General features: G+C 41.6%; 1 protein-coding gene across 6 annotated transcripts in view; it reads left to right on the forward strand.

The window, feature by feature from the left end:
• Positions 1 to 17512, forward strand: part of KLHL32 (kelch like family member 32) — a 104845-nt gene extending 87333 nt beyond the window's left edge. For all 6 annotated transcript variants that reach the window (XM_070733247.1, XM_070733246.1, XM_070733248.1 and 3 more), the window contains 4 exons: positions 9228 to 9286; positions 12512 to 12704; positions 13732 to 13826; positions 15778 to 17512. In XM_070733247.1, coding sequence (XP_070589348.1) covers positions 9228 to 9286; positions 12512 to 12704; positions 13732 to 13826; positions 15778 to 15939 — 509 coding nt within the window. In that variant the 3' untranslated portion in view covers positions 15940 to 17512. The remainder of the gene's footprint in view (positions 1 to 9227; positions 9287 to 12511; positions 12705 to 13731; positions 13827 to 15777) is intronic.
• The last annotated feature ends 755 nt before the right edge of the window (positions 17513 to 18267 follow it).

Consider the following 18267-nt stretch of genomic DNA (forward strand, 5'->3'; position numbering starts at 1 on the left):
AGGAGCGTATTCTGCAGTAATCTCTGCAGCTTGGCGGCCTGACTGGGGGGAGGGAGAGGGGAACTGGGCAGTGCGAGCTGCTGGCCAGCGTGGATGTGCATGCAGTGCTTGTGTAAGCAACGGACTGGCATGTACAATTGTGAGTGCCTGCTGGCTCGCAGTTCATTCAAGTTGATCTGTGCGTTCTGTGATTCAGTCAGCCATTCATTTAGTCCAATTCCAAATGGGCTACAGCCCTGTTCTACAGTAGCAGGGAAAGTCCTCTTTGCAGGTTAGAACTTCGCGAAACGGCTATACCATGGTTTTTCAAAAATATTAATTAAAAATACTTTGCGTTTTTTTCCTTATACTAGTTTTTCCCGCCCAATGATGTCATACGTCATCGCCAAACTTTCGTCCGCCTTTAATAAATATTTTTTAAAATAAACTTTAATAAATAAACATGGTGAGTAATAATCTAAATGGTTGCTAAGGGAATGAGAAGTTGCAGTTTAGGGGTTTAAAGTGTTAAGGGAAGGCTTGTGATACTGTTCATAGCCAAAAATAGTATATTTACTTCCGCATCTCTACTTCGCGGAAATTCGACTTTCATGGGCGGTCTCGGAACGCATCCCCCGCGGAAATCGAGGGAACACTGTATTCCCTTTCTTTCAGAAAGTTGCATGAAGAAATTAAAGCAATTGCTCTTTTTATTGTCCCAGCTTACAATGGGAAAATGCTTCTTTTTCTGATATAGTTTATACATTTTCTATTACTGATCTTCCTTCCTTCCTTCCTTCCTTCCTTCCTTCCTTCCTTCCTCTTCCCTCCCTCCCTATCTTCCTCCCTCCCTCCCTCCTTTCATTTTGTTTTCATTCACTATGGCCTATATTATTCTGCAAGTCTGGCCATTCAAAAAGTCATTATAAGCTTGCTAAACATGAACAGGAGAAATTAAATTTCTCATTTTTTGAGGGGGGGGGGGAAATGGGAACATTAAAAAAAAACTTTTGCTGCAGCACTTAGGATAAACCTAAGTGTTGAAAATGGATGCTGATAGCAAATTGTAGCACGAATGTCAGACAAATCTGTAGAAAACGGTTAAGATGCATATTATCCTCCCAGGGAGAGGGTGGAGGGAGGCAGAAGCAGCAGAAAGCAAGGCTACCAATCTATTAAATATACTTGTTGTCAGGGAAGGCATGGGATATGTCTCTGCAAATGCAGTGATTGCAGGGGGCAATGTAGCAGCATGTGGCAGCCTAGCTTGCGAGCAGACAAATCAGCTTGATGACTTTCAAAGCCAGGGATTCTGCTGCAGGCAAGGGTATTTGATCTAATGGGTGGGGGATTAAAACATATAGAGTGTGCTATTCATTTTTGTGTAGTCAAATCTGTATGCAAATCCATAGCATCTCATTTTGCTAGATTTTTTTAGAAGGATGCTAAATAAGCATCGGTTTTAGGCATGCATGTGGTATGTGAAAAAGAAAACTCTAAACCTGCAGAACAAGAGTGTTCCAATTATAAATAAATGTGTACTATATACTCTGAAGCAAATATCTTAACTGCACCCAGTCCGACAATTATGCTTTTTACAAAAGCACAACTGGGATTTGCATAATTCTCATTCCCGAAAAAGCTTGTTTTAAGAAAATGTAAAGCCCAATTTTTAATCTTCGTTTAAAATGCTATATACCTTTGGCTCATGTCTCTGCAATGATTTGCCTTCCAGCTTTTTTGGCCCTAAGCCTATTCCACCCCCACCCCCATAGACACATCAATATCTCTATTTCAACCAATAGCAGTAATTTCAGTCTTGTCTATAACTTCATTGTGCTTGCTGATCTGTTAACCATCTATTTATATCGAATTTGTATGCCCTGCTATATTGGGACACAAATTCCTAGACTTCTCAACCTGTGTGGCTAATGGTTCTGTTGATTTAAGAATTTAGGAATCTGTAGTCCCAGTATATCCTGAATGCCAGTTTACTGCATGTATCAGCTTGCAGGATTGTCTCTAAATTAGATATCTTGCCCTTACGTACCGTACCATACTTGGAGTAAAACTTTTGATTACATTTGTGGCACAGTGGCTGAAATGTGCCAGAATTAATTGATACTGCCTTTATTATAGTAAAGGAACATTGCATATAATGCTGATAAGATTTAAGATACTAAATCTATTTATTCCTTCTTTTAAAACTAAAAAATGTAGTGGGAAAGCACAATTGTCTGCAGAGAGGGGCAGCATACAAATCCAATAAATAATAATAATAATAATAATAATAATAATAATAATAATAACAATAACAACAATAACAATAATAATAGACAGTTGAGATGAGTTTCAGTGGGCCCATTTGGTGACCCCATGGCAAATTTTGAACTTTGTAATTTTGAATATGAGAATAAATAATAAACAGTCCAGATTATAGGATGAAATCAAACATGTCCTATATTTGTGACATGAAGAGAGATATGTAGCAGGATTGATGAAATACAAGTACAACAGTGGATCTGTAGATTTAATTGTGAAGGAAAGGGATAAATGTGAGTCAGACAGAAACTGGCTTTTCTAGATTGCTAGATAAAGCTCTAGCCTCGTGCAATGCTTCAGCGAATGATGATAATAAAAAATAAAACATTTTTAAAGAAAAAAATAGCACATCATTCCAAATGGATATGATCTTCGACAAAAAAAAATATTCCACTATGTGAGACAAATGGAAGGATAATTATGAAAAAAACAAGAAGGGACCACTCAGATACCAAGATGAAAGTGAATCCGAATAGTTACTCAGGAATATTTGCTTAGAAGATTCATTTTAAACACAAACAGGTAGTCTTTCATTTACAATAGTTTATTTAGGGACCATTCGAAGTTACAACAGTGCTGGAAAGTGACTTACAACTGTTTTTCACACTTACGATCTTTGTAGCATGATCACATGATCAAAAATCAGATGTTTGACAACTGACTCATACTTGTAGACTACCTGTAGCTTAAACAAAACAATGGGTATAAATATTAGAAGCACAATTGGTTAATACTTTATGATGTAAGGCAGAGTCTATGGAGGGGTGATGAGAAAGAAGTCAAATTACAATGAAAATACAGCTCGCAAAGTCTGAGAAAGTATTAGAGAACATATTATTCTCTCAATGGAATGTATGAAGAATGGATATAAGAAAAGAATGTTTTGGAAGCTGCTTTGAACAGTGAAAAGACTTACGTTACAGAATGCCAGACATGTTTCTGCAGTTACACTAATGAGAAGCATGAGAAAGGATGTTTAGTGCAATGAGGAAGTGAAATAAACTGTGGATGATATCTGTAAGATAATGATTGCTGCAAAAATTAGGACAAAATAAACATGAGTTGTGTAGAATTTTTTTTTAAAGTTGCAAACATTAAAAAGGGCAGAGAGTATGCAAAGCAATTTTGAAGGAATATTTTTTTAAAAAAAACCACATTTTGGAATTGGATGAAAAGGAGCAAGCAGTGAGTCTAGCAGAGTGAATGGAAACAACAATAATGAAATTATTTAAAATGAAATTGAAGTGGAGGAATGGCAGAAGAGGATTTTAGAGATTTGTAAAAGAATGAGAGTGATTCATCAGAGCTGAATAGAAATAATGTTATATAACTGTTAGGGTCCGCAATGAGGGTGGGGGGGAATAACTGGCAACAAGGAAGTCATATATGCTTTGAGAATATTGAAAAGTACTAAGACCACAGGTATTTATGGAGAAATGTTAACATTAGTTTTTAAAAAATTGTACTTATGACAGAGAGTAGAAAAAAATTGTCTCTTATACACCAGGAAAGGTAATGATGAAATGCATATATTAGACAGATATTGGTTTATTAAACTAGTCTGCGAAGTTTGAGAAAATTTGGGGACAATGCTGGCATTTGTAAGTAATTGGTTAGGTATTTTAAGGAGAAAAAGCACTCATTTTCAATTGGATGTTACAATGGCCAAGTCTTATGTGAGGTGGCTGAGACCTTGTGAGGTTTCTTTTGAGCCCTTAATGCTTAATTTTTCTGATGATCATCTATGGGATAAGCTCAGCCACTTACAACTCAGATCCTTTCCCTTATGAATGATTTGTGCTGCCAGAAAGAACATGAATTTATGTGGGTTCAGGAGGCGATAGAGGGATTTTTGGTGGAGGGATTCTTGTCATGTTTTTAAGTAGGTAGTACAGTGTACAATTTTGAAATATGCATTCCTTGATCAAGCCATCTTTGTTTATTTATTCATATGATTGTCAGCTTCAACTGTAGGTTTCAGGTTTGACAAAGAAATAGAGACTGCATTGATTACTCCTGCAGTGAGATTTGGAAGATGTTGAAAACCTGCACTTCTGCTTGGGGTGTTTCAAAGCTTGGTCCCTTCCTCCATTTTATTTAAAATCTACATGAAACTGCCAAACAAATCTTATTTCATTCTTTGACAAATTCCGTAGACCAGCAAAATGCTGTGGATATAGAATACTTGGATTTCAGTAAGGAATTTAACAAAGTAGACCTCAACCTAGTTCTTGGCAAGCTAGAAAAATGTGGCATAGACAGCATCACCACCAAATGGATTTGTAACTGGCTGACCAGTCACACTCAATGTGTAGTTCTTCATGAAATTACATCTACATGGAGGGAAGTAAGAAGTAGGGAACCCCAACGTTCTGTTTTAGGTTCAGTACTCTTCAATATCTCCATTAATGATTTAGATGGGAACTCATCAAATTTGCAGATGACACCAAGCTGACAGGAATAGCCAACACGTTAGAAAATGGGCTTCAGAACCAGAAGGATCTTGACCCACTTGAAACCTGGGTCATATCAATCAAAATGAAATTTAATTGTAAGAAAGGTGAATTTTTACAGTTAAGAAAGAAAAACCAAATTATAATTATAGAATAAGTGCAAACTGGCTCAACTGTTATCTTAGCATCCTAATTTCCCGGCAGTGAGAACAATTAACCACTGGAACTGGTTGTCTTCAGAAGTTGTGGATGCTCCATCACAGCAGGTTTTTAAGAAGAGATTGGACAGCCATTTGTCCAGAATGGTTTATAGGGTGTCCTGCTTGTGCAGATGGTATTTGACTACAAGAATTTTCAACTCTGTTATTCTGATAGAGATCATCATTCAGTTTGAGATCAAGTATTGTCATTATAGCAATAGCACTTTGACTCATATACTGCTTTACAGCCCTCTCTAAGCAGTTTTATAATCAGCATATTGCCCCCAACCAAGTGGGTCCTCATTTTACCAATCTTGAAAGGGTGAGTCACCCTTGAGCCTGGTAAGATTTGAACTGCCAAATTCCAGACAGTCAGCAATCAGCTGAAGTAGCCTGCTGTGGCTCACTATTATTACTATTATTATTATTACAGTGATCCCCCGTTTATTGCGTCCCCAACCATTGCGAACAGGGTACTTCGCGATTTTTCAACCCGGAAGTCAAAATACCATCTACGCATGCGTGCGTTTTTTCTATGGGCACGCATGCATAGATGGCAACCGGGAGATCAGCTGCTGGGTGGCTTTCCTGGGTCTTCCCCCTCTTGCTGGCGTCAGCGAGGAGTTTCCCCACCGCCCACGCAAACTCCTCGCTGCCGCCCGCCCTTCGCCCGCCCACGCCGTTCATTCTCGCCGCTTTCGAGCTGAATCCTGAAGCGAATTCGCTCCCGGACTCAGCTCGAAAGCGCCGAGAGACAGCGCCAAGGAACGGGCCTGTCCACGCTGTCTCTCGGCGCTTTCGAGCCGAGTCCGGGAGCGAGTTCGCTCCCGGACTCGGCTCGAAAGCGCCGAGAGACAGCGCCAAGGAACGGGCCTGTCCACGCTGTCTCTCGGCGCTTTCGAGCCGAGTCCGGGAGCGAGTTCGCTCCCGGACTCGGCTCGAAAGCGCCGAGAGACAGCGCCAAGGAACGGGCCTGTCCACGCTGTCTCTCGGCGCTTTCGAGCCGAGTCCGGGAGCGAGTTCGCTCCCGGACTCGGCTCGAAAGCGCCGAGAGACAGCGCCAAGGAACGGGCCTGTCCACGCTGTCTCTCGGCGCTTTCGAGCCGAGTCCGGGAGCGAGTTCGCTCCCGGACTCGGCTCGAAAGCGCCGAGAGACAGCGCCAAGGAACGGGCCTGTCCACGCTGTCTCTCGGCGCTTTCGAGCCGAGTCCGGGAGCGAGTTCGCTCCCGGACTCGGCTCGAAAGCGCCGAGAGACAGCGCCAAGGAACGGGCCTGTCCACGCTGTCTCTCGGCGCTTTCGAGCCGAGTCCGGGAGCGAGTTCGCTCCCGGACTCGGCTCGAAAGCGCCGAGAGACAGCGCCAAGGAACGGGCCTGTCCACGCTGTCTCTCGGCGCTTTCGAGCCGAGTCCGGGAGCGAGTTCGCTCCCGGACTCGGCTCGAAAGCGCCGAGAGACAGCGCCAAGGAACGGGCCTGTCCACGCTGTCTCTCGGCGCTTTCGAGCCGAGTCCGGGAGCGAGTTCGCTCCCGGACTCGGCTCGAAAGCGCCGAGAGACAGCGCCCCCCGGACCACCGCCTGTCTCCTGCTGCCCGGTTTAGCCAGGACACGAGCGGCGAAATGACTTGGAGGAATGTGAAGCTGAAACCGGCCGGTTTCAGCTTCACATTCCTCCAAGTCATTTCGCCGCTCGTGTCCTGGCTAAACCGGGCGACAGGCGGTGGGCTGGGAGCCGCAGGCGAAAGGAGCTTGGGCATTGTTCTCCGGACCCCGCCCGCAGCCTGGAGAGGGAAAGGGCCGCCGCGGGGCTGAGCGGGCGGGGTCCGGAGAACAATGCCCGAGCTCCTTTCGCCTGCGGCTCCCAGCCCACCGCCTGTCGCCCTAAAGCGGGGTGCGAAATGACTTGGAGGAATGGGAAGCTGAAAGCGGCCGGTTTCAGCTTCACATTCCTCCAAGTCATTTCGCCGCTCGTGTCCTGGCTAAACCGGGCAGCAGGAGACAGGCTTTGAGTTTTTGGCTGCGGGGGGAGAAGTAGGACTTTCCTAACTCCCTCGCCCCGCAGCCAAAACTCAAAGCCTGTCTCCTGCTGCCCGGTTTAGCCAGGACACGAGCGGCGAAGTGACTTGGAGGAATGGGAAGTCCAAATCGGCCGGTTTCAGCTTCCCATTCCTCCAAGTCATTTCGCACCCCGCTTTAGGAGTCAGCGGAGAACGGCGCAACTGTTTTAAAACGATCGGAGCTTTCCAATGAGTCCCGAAGACGTGTCTTCGGGACTCATTGGAAAGCCGCGCGGGTGTTTTAAAAGGTCCCCGCCGACATGGGGGGCTCGCTAGCACCCCCCCAAACCTGGGTTGGGGGTTCGGGGGGTGCTAGCGAGCCCCCCATGTCGGCGGCGACGTTTTAAAACAGCCCCGCCGCCCCCAATCTTCGGCTCCTCGCTAGCGCTGGGGAAGTTAAAAACATCATCTGCACATGCGCAGATGGTGTTTTTACTTCCGCAGCGCTACTTCGCGAAAACCCGCTCGTTGCGGGGGGTCCTGGAACGGAACCCTCGCAACGAGCGGGGGATCACTGTATTATTATTATTATTATTAGAATTTATATGCCCCTTCTTCGAAGACTCAGGCTGATATTATGGTGATAGTGTCCAGCTTTAGATTAATTAGAGGTATTGAATTTTACTTTAAAGTCATAAATCTTGATCAGTCTTTAAGTATAAGTCTTGATCAGCACTTAAAGCCTATAAGAGACTGTTTGATGTGAAGTTGACTATACTCAATTCTAGCAAAGTGGATTTATGGAAAATTTCTGGTACCATAAATGTTCCATCTGTTACTCTAGATAGGATGGAACTACTAAGGGAACTGGTGTGCCCTCTAAAATTGGGTTGAACTCATGGCTTCTGCTGGAAAAACAAATAGGAATGCCCCAATTTATCCAACAGTTGTGTCTAGTTTAATCTCTTCCCCACATCCCAAGGGTTACCAAGAAATATATCTCTGTTTTCCTTCATGCTTTCTTATTTTTTTGATTGATTTCTTTTTACTTTTTTCTCCCACTCTTACCATCACCTTGCTTGGAGTTTTAAAATAAACTTTATTCTCTGGTGTACTATATTCCTTTATTTGAAAGGTGATGTTTCTAACACCAGGGTGAGTTAATTTTCAAGTACAATAATGCTTATTTGTGATGGGAGAGGTAATACAGAAAAAGTTATGGTTCTCTTAAAATAACCTAGATAATAAACAAATAATTAATTAATTAATTAATTAATTTAATAATAAATAAATTTTGGTCGTGAACTTTTATTTTAGCAATTTACTCATTAACATTTTGTGGCATCACAGAACAGTGATGGAACGGTAGATAGGGATTGACTGATCAGTTAGTAGTTGATATAGTTATACACACACACACACACACACACACACACACTCAGAGAGAGAGAGAGAGAGAGAGAGAGAGAGAGAGAGAGAGAGAGAGAGAGAGAGAGAGAGAGATACAGTATAAATCAACTTTTGCATTTTTAACAACAAAAAACCTTGAAAAATGCCCCACCCACAAATAAGCCAACTCATAAAATTTTCATGTTTTAATTTTCACAATTGGCTTATCTAAGGGAGGGACATTTTTCTTGGTGTTTTGGTTGGAAATTTGAAGACACATTTGTCAATAGTTAAGCTGTCTATGAGTCTACGGAGAGGGGCGGCATACAAATCAAATCAAATCAAATCAAATCAAAAAATAAATAAATAAATAAATAAATGGCTATTTTTAAAAGCTAAGGGCAAATCTATTGTATGTATTCATGGAGAAGACAAACCCATTTTTCCCATTTATTTTGGCATCTACATTTTTGGCTTATCCACAAGTAAATTTGATACATGTAATAAATTTTAAACCTTAGAAAGATATTAAAGATGTCTTTACCATTACATATTAGGAACGAAATACTGCATATTTTTGAGAGTTGGCTTATATAAAAGATTCTTCCACAGTATACACACATACAGATATCCCCTCCGTACAAAATGCAATGGGTGTCCATATTCTTAGATTTTAAAATTTGTGTTATTTTACCTGGCAATGATTGGATCCAATCACATCCGCGTCAGTGTATTATTAGCTTATAAATAGAAGAGTAAATAGGCTGGAAAGACTTCTGAACTCAGCAATTTTCTTTTCTACATTAGCATGCTTTCTTACTAATAATTTCCCACGAACCCTTCCCAACTGGGTTTAATGTTTGTGTAACACTATGAATGTTTGTTACAGGAGGAGTGACAAATACGGCACAGTATCAGAACAGGTTAATGGTATATGATCCAACCCAGGTAAGCTTATATTCATTCTGTTAGTCTAGCTCTGCTTTTCCAATAATTTCTGCACCATAGTTTGTGTGAATGCATGTGAGATCCCAAAGGCAAAGATGAACAGCCTTTTTCTCTCTCTCACTGACCTCACGTTCCATGTACTTCAATGACGTGGCAAGTGAAGGTTTATTTATTTAATTGTGCAAAATTTATCTGCAGACAGGTGCTGTCTATCTTTGTTTGCTGAAAGAATCATGTTCTTTAACAGTGGTTGTAAATATAAGATTTCGCCTGAGATTAGCATCCTTTATAGGACCTACCCAGCTTGAGTTTTTTACATGGAATTCTTGAGACTGAATCTTATTACTTGGTCCCCCTGGTTAAGAATGAGTTCTATTCCCAACTTTTATCTTTAATACAGAATTATAGGAGTCTGAATTTGTACTCAATAGTAATAGTATAATAATGGTACCTATTACTAAAAAAGGTGGTGTTCTCCCATGAGCCAACAAACCGCTGAAGCCTTGCAATGCATTCAGGAAGTGCTGAAAACAACTACCGGTATACAAGGGTGGACAAAAAAATAGAAACACCTTGAAAAATCATCAAAATATATTTTAATATGGTGTTGGTCCACCTTTTGCAGCAAATCCTAGGTATTGATTCATACAAATTGTGAATTGTTTCCAAAGGAATTTTATCGCATTCTTCAGTTCTTTTAGAGACGATAGTGGTGGAAATCGACTTCTTACTTGAATCTCTAAAATCGACCATAAATGCTCAATAATGTTGAGATCTGGTGGCCAGATAAGATGCTAAACTTCATTAGAATGTTCCTCGTGCCATTCTTTAACAATTTTTGCTCTATGGATTGGTGCATTATCATCTTGAAAGATGGCATCCCCCTCTGGAAACAGTTCTTGAACCATAGGATGAATTTGGTCGGCCAAAATTCCTAAATAGTGATGGCTGTTAATTCTTCCATGAAGGGAAATCATTGACCCGGCGGATTTCCAAGAAATAGCACCCCAGATCATCACTGAACCCCCGCCATGTTTGACGGTTGGGAGAAGGCAGTCTGGATGAAATGATTCTTTTGGCTGTCTCCAAACGTAAACACGGCCAGAGGTCGAAAAAAGGGTAAATGATGATTCGTCAGAGAAAACCACATTTTTCCACTGCTCTAGAGAACATTTCTGGTCGTTTCTATACCACTCTAAACACTTTGAAACATTTGTCTTTGAGAGCAGAGGTTTTCTAATTGCAGCTCTTCCGTGGAATCCAGATTTGTGAAGCTCCCTTCAAACAGTTTTGGTGGAAATTGGGTTCTGTACGTGTCTATTGAGCTCTGCAGTGATTTTAGGAGCTGTGGTCTTGCGATCGCTTTAGAGTCTGACGGTGTCTCTCAGACAACTTCGACTTTCGACCAGACCTGTGCTTGGCTGAGGACGTGTTCCCTTCTCTTTCAAAAGCAGTCATTACTTTTCAGACATTACCTCTTGAAATGCCAAATATTCGGGCACTTTCTGTTACACTAGCGCCTGCCATTTGCGCACCAACAATTTGGCCTCTTTGAAAGTCTGAGAGGTCTGCCATTTCTAGAAGGTTATAAGCAATTTCCTTAAATTTCTGTTTTAAAAAAAGGTAGTTTAAAAAAACATATCAAATAACAGATTTTTTTAAAAAAACCCATTAAAATATGTCAAGTTTTGATTGATTTGAACATGTTCAAACATGCCAAAAAGTCAAGTGTTTCCATTCTTTTGTCCACCCCATTATAAAAATAGAATAGAATTCTTTATTGGCCAAGTGTGATTGGACACATAAGGAATTTATCTTTGGTGCAAAAGGTGTGGCTTTAGCAGTTGCCAAAATCATTGTACAGTTTCAGTGGTTTGTCAGGAAGAAGCAGCCATGTTATCTGGATGAAAACACAGGTCCTTCATATAGAGCCCACTAGTGTATGTTGGGTACGGCATTCCAGAAGCTGTACTCTGCTTTGTCATATTAGAGTAAGCATTTCTACTGCCAGACTGAGCCCTTTGGCCTCAATCGGGCAAGTACAGTCAGAAAGCTTACTTTGTATGCAAAGACTTGCTCATATGGTAAATGTTGCCCCCCGCTCTGAATAAAGGCTATCTCTGTTTAAACCTTCAAATGTCAAATGTTCCCCTTTTTCATGTGTCCTTCCCCCCTCCCCTTCCTCTGGTCTTCCATTTCTCCCATGGGCTGCCACATTTTGGCTGCTCCCAAACTCCCATCCCTACAGGCTGCACTAACAATGAAAAGGCAGCGAGCTTGGGGGGCTAGCATTCTTACAGCGAGGGTTGCTTCATGGTTTTACACACATACGTTTTTATTTTTAATTTTTTTTTAAAAAAAAATCTGCTGGCAGATTGTACGGCGGGCACTCGAAGCCCCTCGCATCTGCGTGCGTCTTGCACAGAATCTCAATAGCTCTATCTCGTTGGGTGCTTGTGCCTGTTTCTGCACAAGGCCTTTGTGGTGTGTTGATAATGTCTACCATCTGCCACCGAGCACATCGCTACCTGCCAACAGGCAGGCTGGGGTGACCTCTGCTTCTCCACTGCTGATTAGTATTCACACATTGACTTATTAGGAATGACCCCACCACCCTCCCCCCGTTTCTTTGCCTTTGCCGTGCTTGGCGGCTTACCTGGCAGTCTCTGCTGTGAAGGAAGCTAAAATATAATCAGGGGATGCAGGCAGGCTTTGCAAAGCAGATGGTGTCTATAGCCCTGTGTTAAGGGAATGCACTGTAAATGCAAATATTAATTTCTCCCAATCAGGTGCTGCACAGTTTAATGGATCGCTATATGTTTGGAAGGGCTACGTCGAACCATTGTTTTCTGACTTCTGCTCTTTGACACTCGCCACTTAACAATGTTTCAAACAGCTCAAAATAAGTTTCCATGCTGGCCTTAAATATTGCTACGCATCAAAATGATAAAAATACCTTAGAAATAATAGAAAATTGGTCTTTTTTTTCTTTGGTCCTGGATGGAATTTTATTAAACTTGTATTTTTCAGTGATTACTCTACAAACAAAAAGGCATTTTGAGGATTTCTTTTCTTTAAAAGGCAAGATGCGGTTTTATGCAAGATGTATTTGGATAGCAGGTGCTACGAGTGTTTAATTTAGCGTACTGGTGAATGGGAAATCAACCCACCTAAAAATGTTCATTGTGTGCAGGAATTAAAGTTTTCTTTTGTCTGCTTTTGCAGAATAAATGGCTCAGCCGCAGCCCCATGCTGCAGAGGAGAGTCTACCATTCCATGGCTGCTGTTCAAAGGAAACTCTATGTTTTAGGGGGCAATGATCTAGATTACAACAATGACAGAATTCTTGTCCGCCACATAGACTCCTACAGTATAGATGCTGACCAATGGACTCGGTGTCATTTCAGCATGCTGACAGGCAAGTATTCTTAGCAGAAAGTGTCAAATCTGTAGGAGAAATCCTATTTTTAACTGGAGATGTATAATTACAAAAACAACCGACACACCCCATCTTTGATTGACATTGAAATGCTAAGCTAGGGTGGACCTGGTTAATAATTAAGAGATAGCAGGAATTATCAGGATTAACTAGATTGTGAAGCTGAAATGAAATGAAATATCATTTCAAGATCTTTTTGGAGGAAAACTACAGTCCATGTGTCAACTTCAAACCGCCACAAACAGGTTGGAATGCCTTTCCAGACAAAACAGAGAGCTTTCTCATGAGAACCAAGGTCATCTCCACTGTCAACAGATAAGATTGGGGAAGGAATGCCTGAAGAGCCTAATTAACCCAATTGGCCAATATGGTCCTCTGACACATGGGGATGGGGTTCTTTCCTATTTTAATTATACTGAAACTGCGGGTAAGATTTAGAATTGGTTTTCCTTTGAAGATGTTCCAGTGACATATTCAATAAAGACCTTTGAGAAAGAATCCTAGTTTCAGAGTTCTGATTTGCTTGGGTATGTTAGTCGATTCCTTGACATTAAACCAGTTCTCAGGACCCCAGAGTCCTGAGCCCTGGGCACCCATTCAAACCAGGGGATGGAAAAGACTCAGGGAAGATCAGAGATGGAGTACAGTGGAAGCAGCTGCTAACCCTATTAACCTATTAAATCACCAGTTGAGCTTGATTTGGAATTTTTTTCTTCCTCCCCTAAAAGAAAGCTCTGTCTTCATTACCACTACAGTGCCTTGCACCTTATATGGTTAACATTACCAAACATAGTTGCATGCAAAATTCCATCCAGAAGAAACTTTTAAAGAATCAGCTGGCAGGACAAACATGTAGCGCATTTGCAGAAAAATCTAGTCCCATTATGCATATTAAATTAAAATTAACAGAGACTGTCACAGCATTAGATATGTTGCATTGTGTTGTAACCGCGTCCTGATATTTAATAAGTTAACGAAATTCATGGTTTATTTTTCTCTTTATCAGGCCAGAATGAATCTGGAGTGGCTGTACACAATGGCAGAATATATTTAATTGGTGGCTACTCAATTTGGACAAATGAACCCTCAGCATGTATCCAGGTAACTGTCCTTTTGATAGCTTTCAAATTGTTCTGATGGGGGATGCTTTGGTGAGGTTTAGGACAAAGAAAACATTTAAGAACATTGTTGGACCCTTTCGCTAATTATTTTTATGAAAATGTTTAACTGGGATGCATAATGGTGTTGCCGTGTGCAGTTTTACATTAAGAGCACTTAATCAAATACTGTAGATCATCAACAAGGACTTTTTGGTGAATTTCTAATTTTAAAAATGGCATATGACAGCTTCACTGAATGCTTGAATTTTTAGAATATCACCTAGCTGTAGGTGTTTCTTTTATAGCCAGTATCGTTTTTTAAGATAATATATAATATTCATTTTAATTATATAGTCTACAGAGAGCCAGTCTGGTGTAGTGCTCATGGCACCAGGTTAGAAATGTGTGAGTTGTTGACCCCCTTAGGCCCAAAGCCAACTGTATCTCCTAGGGCCAGTCATTCACTCAGCTCTAGGGAGGAGGCAATGGGCAAACCACTTCTGAAAACTTGGCCAAGAAAACTGCAGAGAATTGTCCTGGCGGTAGGCAAGAGTCAACACAAGAGTCAACACTTGTGGTAGGCGAGAACCACAAGCAAAGCAAAACCTAAATGTGGACTCACCTTTGATATTTCTTATATGTGGTTTTATAGTCTGTATAGTAGCATAGACTTAATTTTAACCATGGGTGGTGCAGTGGTTAGAATGCAGTACAGTGGTACCTCTACTTAAGAAGAACTTAATTCGTTCCATGACCAGGTTCTGAAGTAGAAAAGTTTGTTAAGTAGAAGCAATTTTTCCCATAGGAATCAATGTAAAAGCAAATAATGCGTGCAAACCCATTAGGAAAGAAATAAAAGCTAGGAATTTGGGTGGGAAGAAGAGGAGGAAGAAGAGGATAGTTGTTGCCGAAGGAAGAACGTGAGGTGAGGGGAATCAAAAAAATCCAAAGCTTTAAGGCTTAAAAAGAAAGTGACTCTGAGTGGGCGAGGAGCACGCACCTCCCATACACCCGACAGGAGGCTACCTCCCCTACACTGCACGAGAGAAACCCAGGTGGGCGAGAGGGGGAAATCTCCCACTCCTTTGACTGAAAAGCGGCTTGTGCTGCTGCTGCTACCTGCTTCCTCTTCCTTTCCATGCTGAAGGGCTCCCCGCTCCTCTTGCTCACTCGATCGCTTTGTAGCCGGCACCTTTCCTTCATTGTAGTGACTCCTTGTTTTGGCTGAAACAAGTTGTTCCTTCCAGGGTGAAGCGCCCTTTTGCCTTTCCGTGTCCAGACGCTCCGGGAGGCAACCTCGCGCCGGGTGTATGGGAGGCAGTGTGAGGGAGTCACCACAGCAAAGTGGTTTATTCCCTCTCCAAGCACCCAGAGAAAGGAAAACACTCCACTCTGGGCTGCCCAGAGTAAACTGAGTGTTTCCTTTCACTGGGTGCTGGCACAGGTTTATTCCCTCTCCAAGCGCCCAGAGAAAGCAAGATGCTTTGTTCGCTCTGGACTGCCAAAGCCTCCTTAAGCACCACCGAAAGGCTCCTCTGGCAGCCCAGAAAAGCCCGAGATGGCCAGGATTAAAGGGGGAATGGCAGGAAACTGACCGGGCCTTCGTGCTGCTCTCAAATTTCCTGGGAAATTTTCCCGGGATTGGGTTCTTAAGTAGAAAATGATTTTTAAGAAGAGGCAAAAAAATCTTAAGCACCTAGTTTTTATCTAGAAAAGTTTTTAAGTAGAGGCGTTCTTAAGTAGAGGTACCACTGTATTGGAGTCTGTCTGCCCACTGCCAGGAGTTCGATCCTGGCAGGCTCAAGGTTTACTCAGCCTTTTATCCTTCCGAGGTTGGTAAAATGAAGACCCAGATTGTTGGGAGACAATACGTTAAACCCTGTAAACCACCCAGAGTGCTGTAAAGTATGGTATATAAAGTCTAAGTGTGATTGCTATTTTTCCTTACACAGGTGCTGGATGTTAGTAAGGAAGGAAAAGAAGAAGTTTTTTATGGGCCTTCCCTGCCTTTTGCTTCAAATGGAATTGCAGCCTGTTTTCTTCCCGCTCCTTATGCCACATGCCCAAACCTGCAGCCTTTGCAAGTGCCTCATCATAAGATGGGCAATGTATGAGAAAATGAACCTGGCCACAAGAGAAAAAGCTACTTCATTCATCCTGATTGTGTCTTTACATCAACAAAATTGAATGGTTGTGGAATCTAACCTTGTATTAAGTGCAGTAGAAGCCAAAAAGCAACAAAAGGTGGCAGAATTACACTGGTCTCTGGTCTTCAAGTGGCTATGACCACATTTGCCTATTACGAATCTTTCTTAAAGTATTCTGAAAAACTTTTTTTTTGCACTTTAATCCCTTGCTCCTGTTTCTGTCATTTCCACTGCCTTGCAAAAAAGTACACAAAGGAAGCAAAGAATTTTACCTTTCAAAATGTAGGCTAACAAGCTATAAGGCGCTTGGACTGTTGAATTCTTGAAGGTTTTTTTCTTAGGATTTTGTCCTTGGAATTAGAAATGTTGAAAATACATACTGTTATGTGTCAACAACTCTTACTTGCAAAGATGCTGAGGATCTATAAAGAGTGTAGAGAAGACCAACAAAGATGATTAGGGGACTGGAGACTAAAACATATGAAGAATGGTTTCAGGAACTGGGTATGTCTAGTTTAATGAAAAGGAGGATTAGGGGAGACATGATAACAGTGTTCCAATATCTCAGGGGCTATGACAAAGAAGAGACAGTTAAACTACTCTCCAAAGCACCTGAGGGTAGGACAAGAAGCAATGGGTGGAAACTAATCAAGGAGAGAATCAACTTAGAACCAAGGAGAAATTTCCTGGCACTTAGAACAATTAATCAGTGGAACAACTTGCCTCTAGAAGTTGTGAATGCTCCAACACTGGAAGTTTTTTACGATGTTGGATAACCATTTGTTTGAAGTGGTGTAGGGTGTCCTGCCTAAGCATGGGGTTGGACTAGAGGACCTCCAAGGTCCCTTCCAACTGTTATTCTAAAATTAAAAGGTGCTTGTAATCTACTGGCTGTTTCTCATACTTGGGTCACAGATCAGACAGGCTAAAAACTGGAGTCACTTAGACATAGTTTTACTTGTAGAAAAGGCACACGTGGCACTATAAAGGAAGTCTCATAAAGCCAGAGTGACAACAGGACTTGCTACTTGGACAATGTATGTCACCTTGCATTGTTGTTTCCTAAGGGATGACTGAAAACCATATTTTTTTTTTTACATGTTAGAGAAAATAAATTGTAATTTTACCATTTTTAGTTGTAACAGCTAATACCTAAACAACAACCTGAATTTTTAAACTTAAAAAGCTTGTTTGGGAAACAATACTTACCAAGCTTATCAGAGTAAATTTTAAAGGAGCAAAACTGTGAGGGATGTACAAAGATGCTGAATTTAAATTTGAGAGGATCTGTTTCAAGTTTCAAATGAACTAGATCAACCAATCCCAGAAGTGGTTTGAGCAGACAGGCTTTTAGGGAGATAAACAAATTGTTTGTTTCAAATTTAGAGGGGGGAAAAGTGAACCCAAAACAGGGCATTTCAATTGTACATGAAGTGTTTTGCATACCACTGTAAAGCTGATTGCTGCATGTTCCAAGTTTTCTCCCAAAGGATTCAAAATACGTCTGGTTGGACAATTATAATTTTTATCTTTTTCCAGCGTTTGAAGCTATTTTGTGTAGTTACTACTGGCTCTATGATTCAGTTCTTAAGTTTTCATAGCCGAAAACACTAAAGGCAATATTTTCGTTACTCGGCTGCATATTATTTTAGGCTTCTGTTTGATGTATCATTACAGCCAAAAAACAAGCTACGACCAAAGAAATGTACCAAGAAATACAGTAAGTGAAAGATTGGCTGGGTTTACTTCACAAGCAATGGAAACAACGTTCCCTGTGCTTTCTGACAATGAAGAAACCCAACTTAATTTACAAGAGCACTTGGCGATCTTCTAAATTGCTAATCATATGAAATATCAGTAACCTGTACCTGAAAATGTAGAATTATCATCCAAAATTTTACAAGTTCTGACAATTATATACGGTAATAGCTCGTCTTACGAACTTAATTGGTTCCCGGAGGAGGTTCGTAAGGTGAAAAGTTCGTAAGACGAAACATTGTTTCCCATAGGAAACAATGTAAAATGAATTAATGCATGCAAGAAAAAAACCCCGCAAAAAAAACGCCGCCGCCCGGCTGTCACCTTTTGAAACAGCCGGGCGCTTCTCAGCGTTCTCCCAATGCCGAACCCAGAAGTTCGGGAAAAGTTCGGGTGGCTGCCAAGAAGCCCCGCCGCCCGGCTGTCACCTTTGAAACAGCCGGGGGGCTTCTCGGCGTCTTCCCAAACCCGAATGCCAAACCTGAACTTTTGCCAAATTTCCGGGTGGAAACCCCTGGCTGTTTCAAAAGGTGACAG

The sequence above is a fragment of the Erythrolamprus reginae genome, chromosome 1 (assembly GCF_031021105.1).
Source record: "Erythrolamprus reginae isolate rEryReg1 chromosome 1, rEryReg1.hap1, whole genome shotgun sequence".
NCBI classification, from domain to species: domain Eukaryota; kingdom Metazoa; phylum Chordata; class Lepidosauria; order Squamata; family Dipsadidae; genus Erythrolamprus; species Erythrolamprus reginae.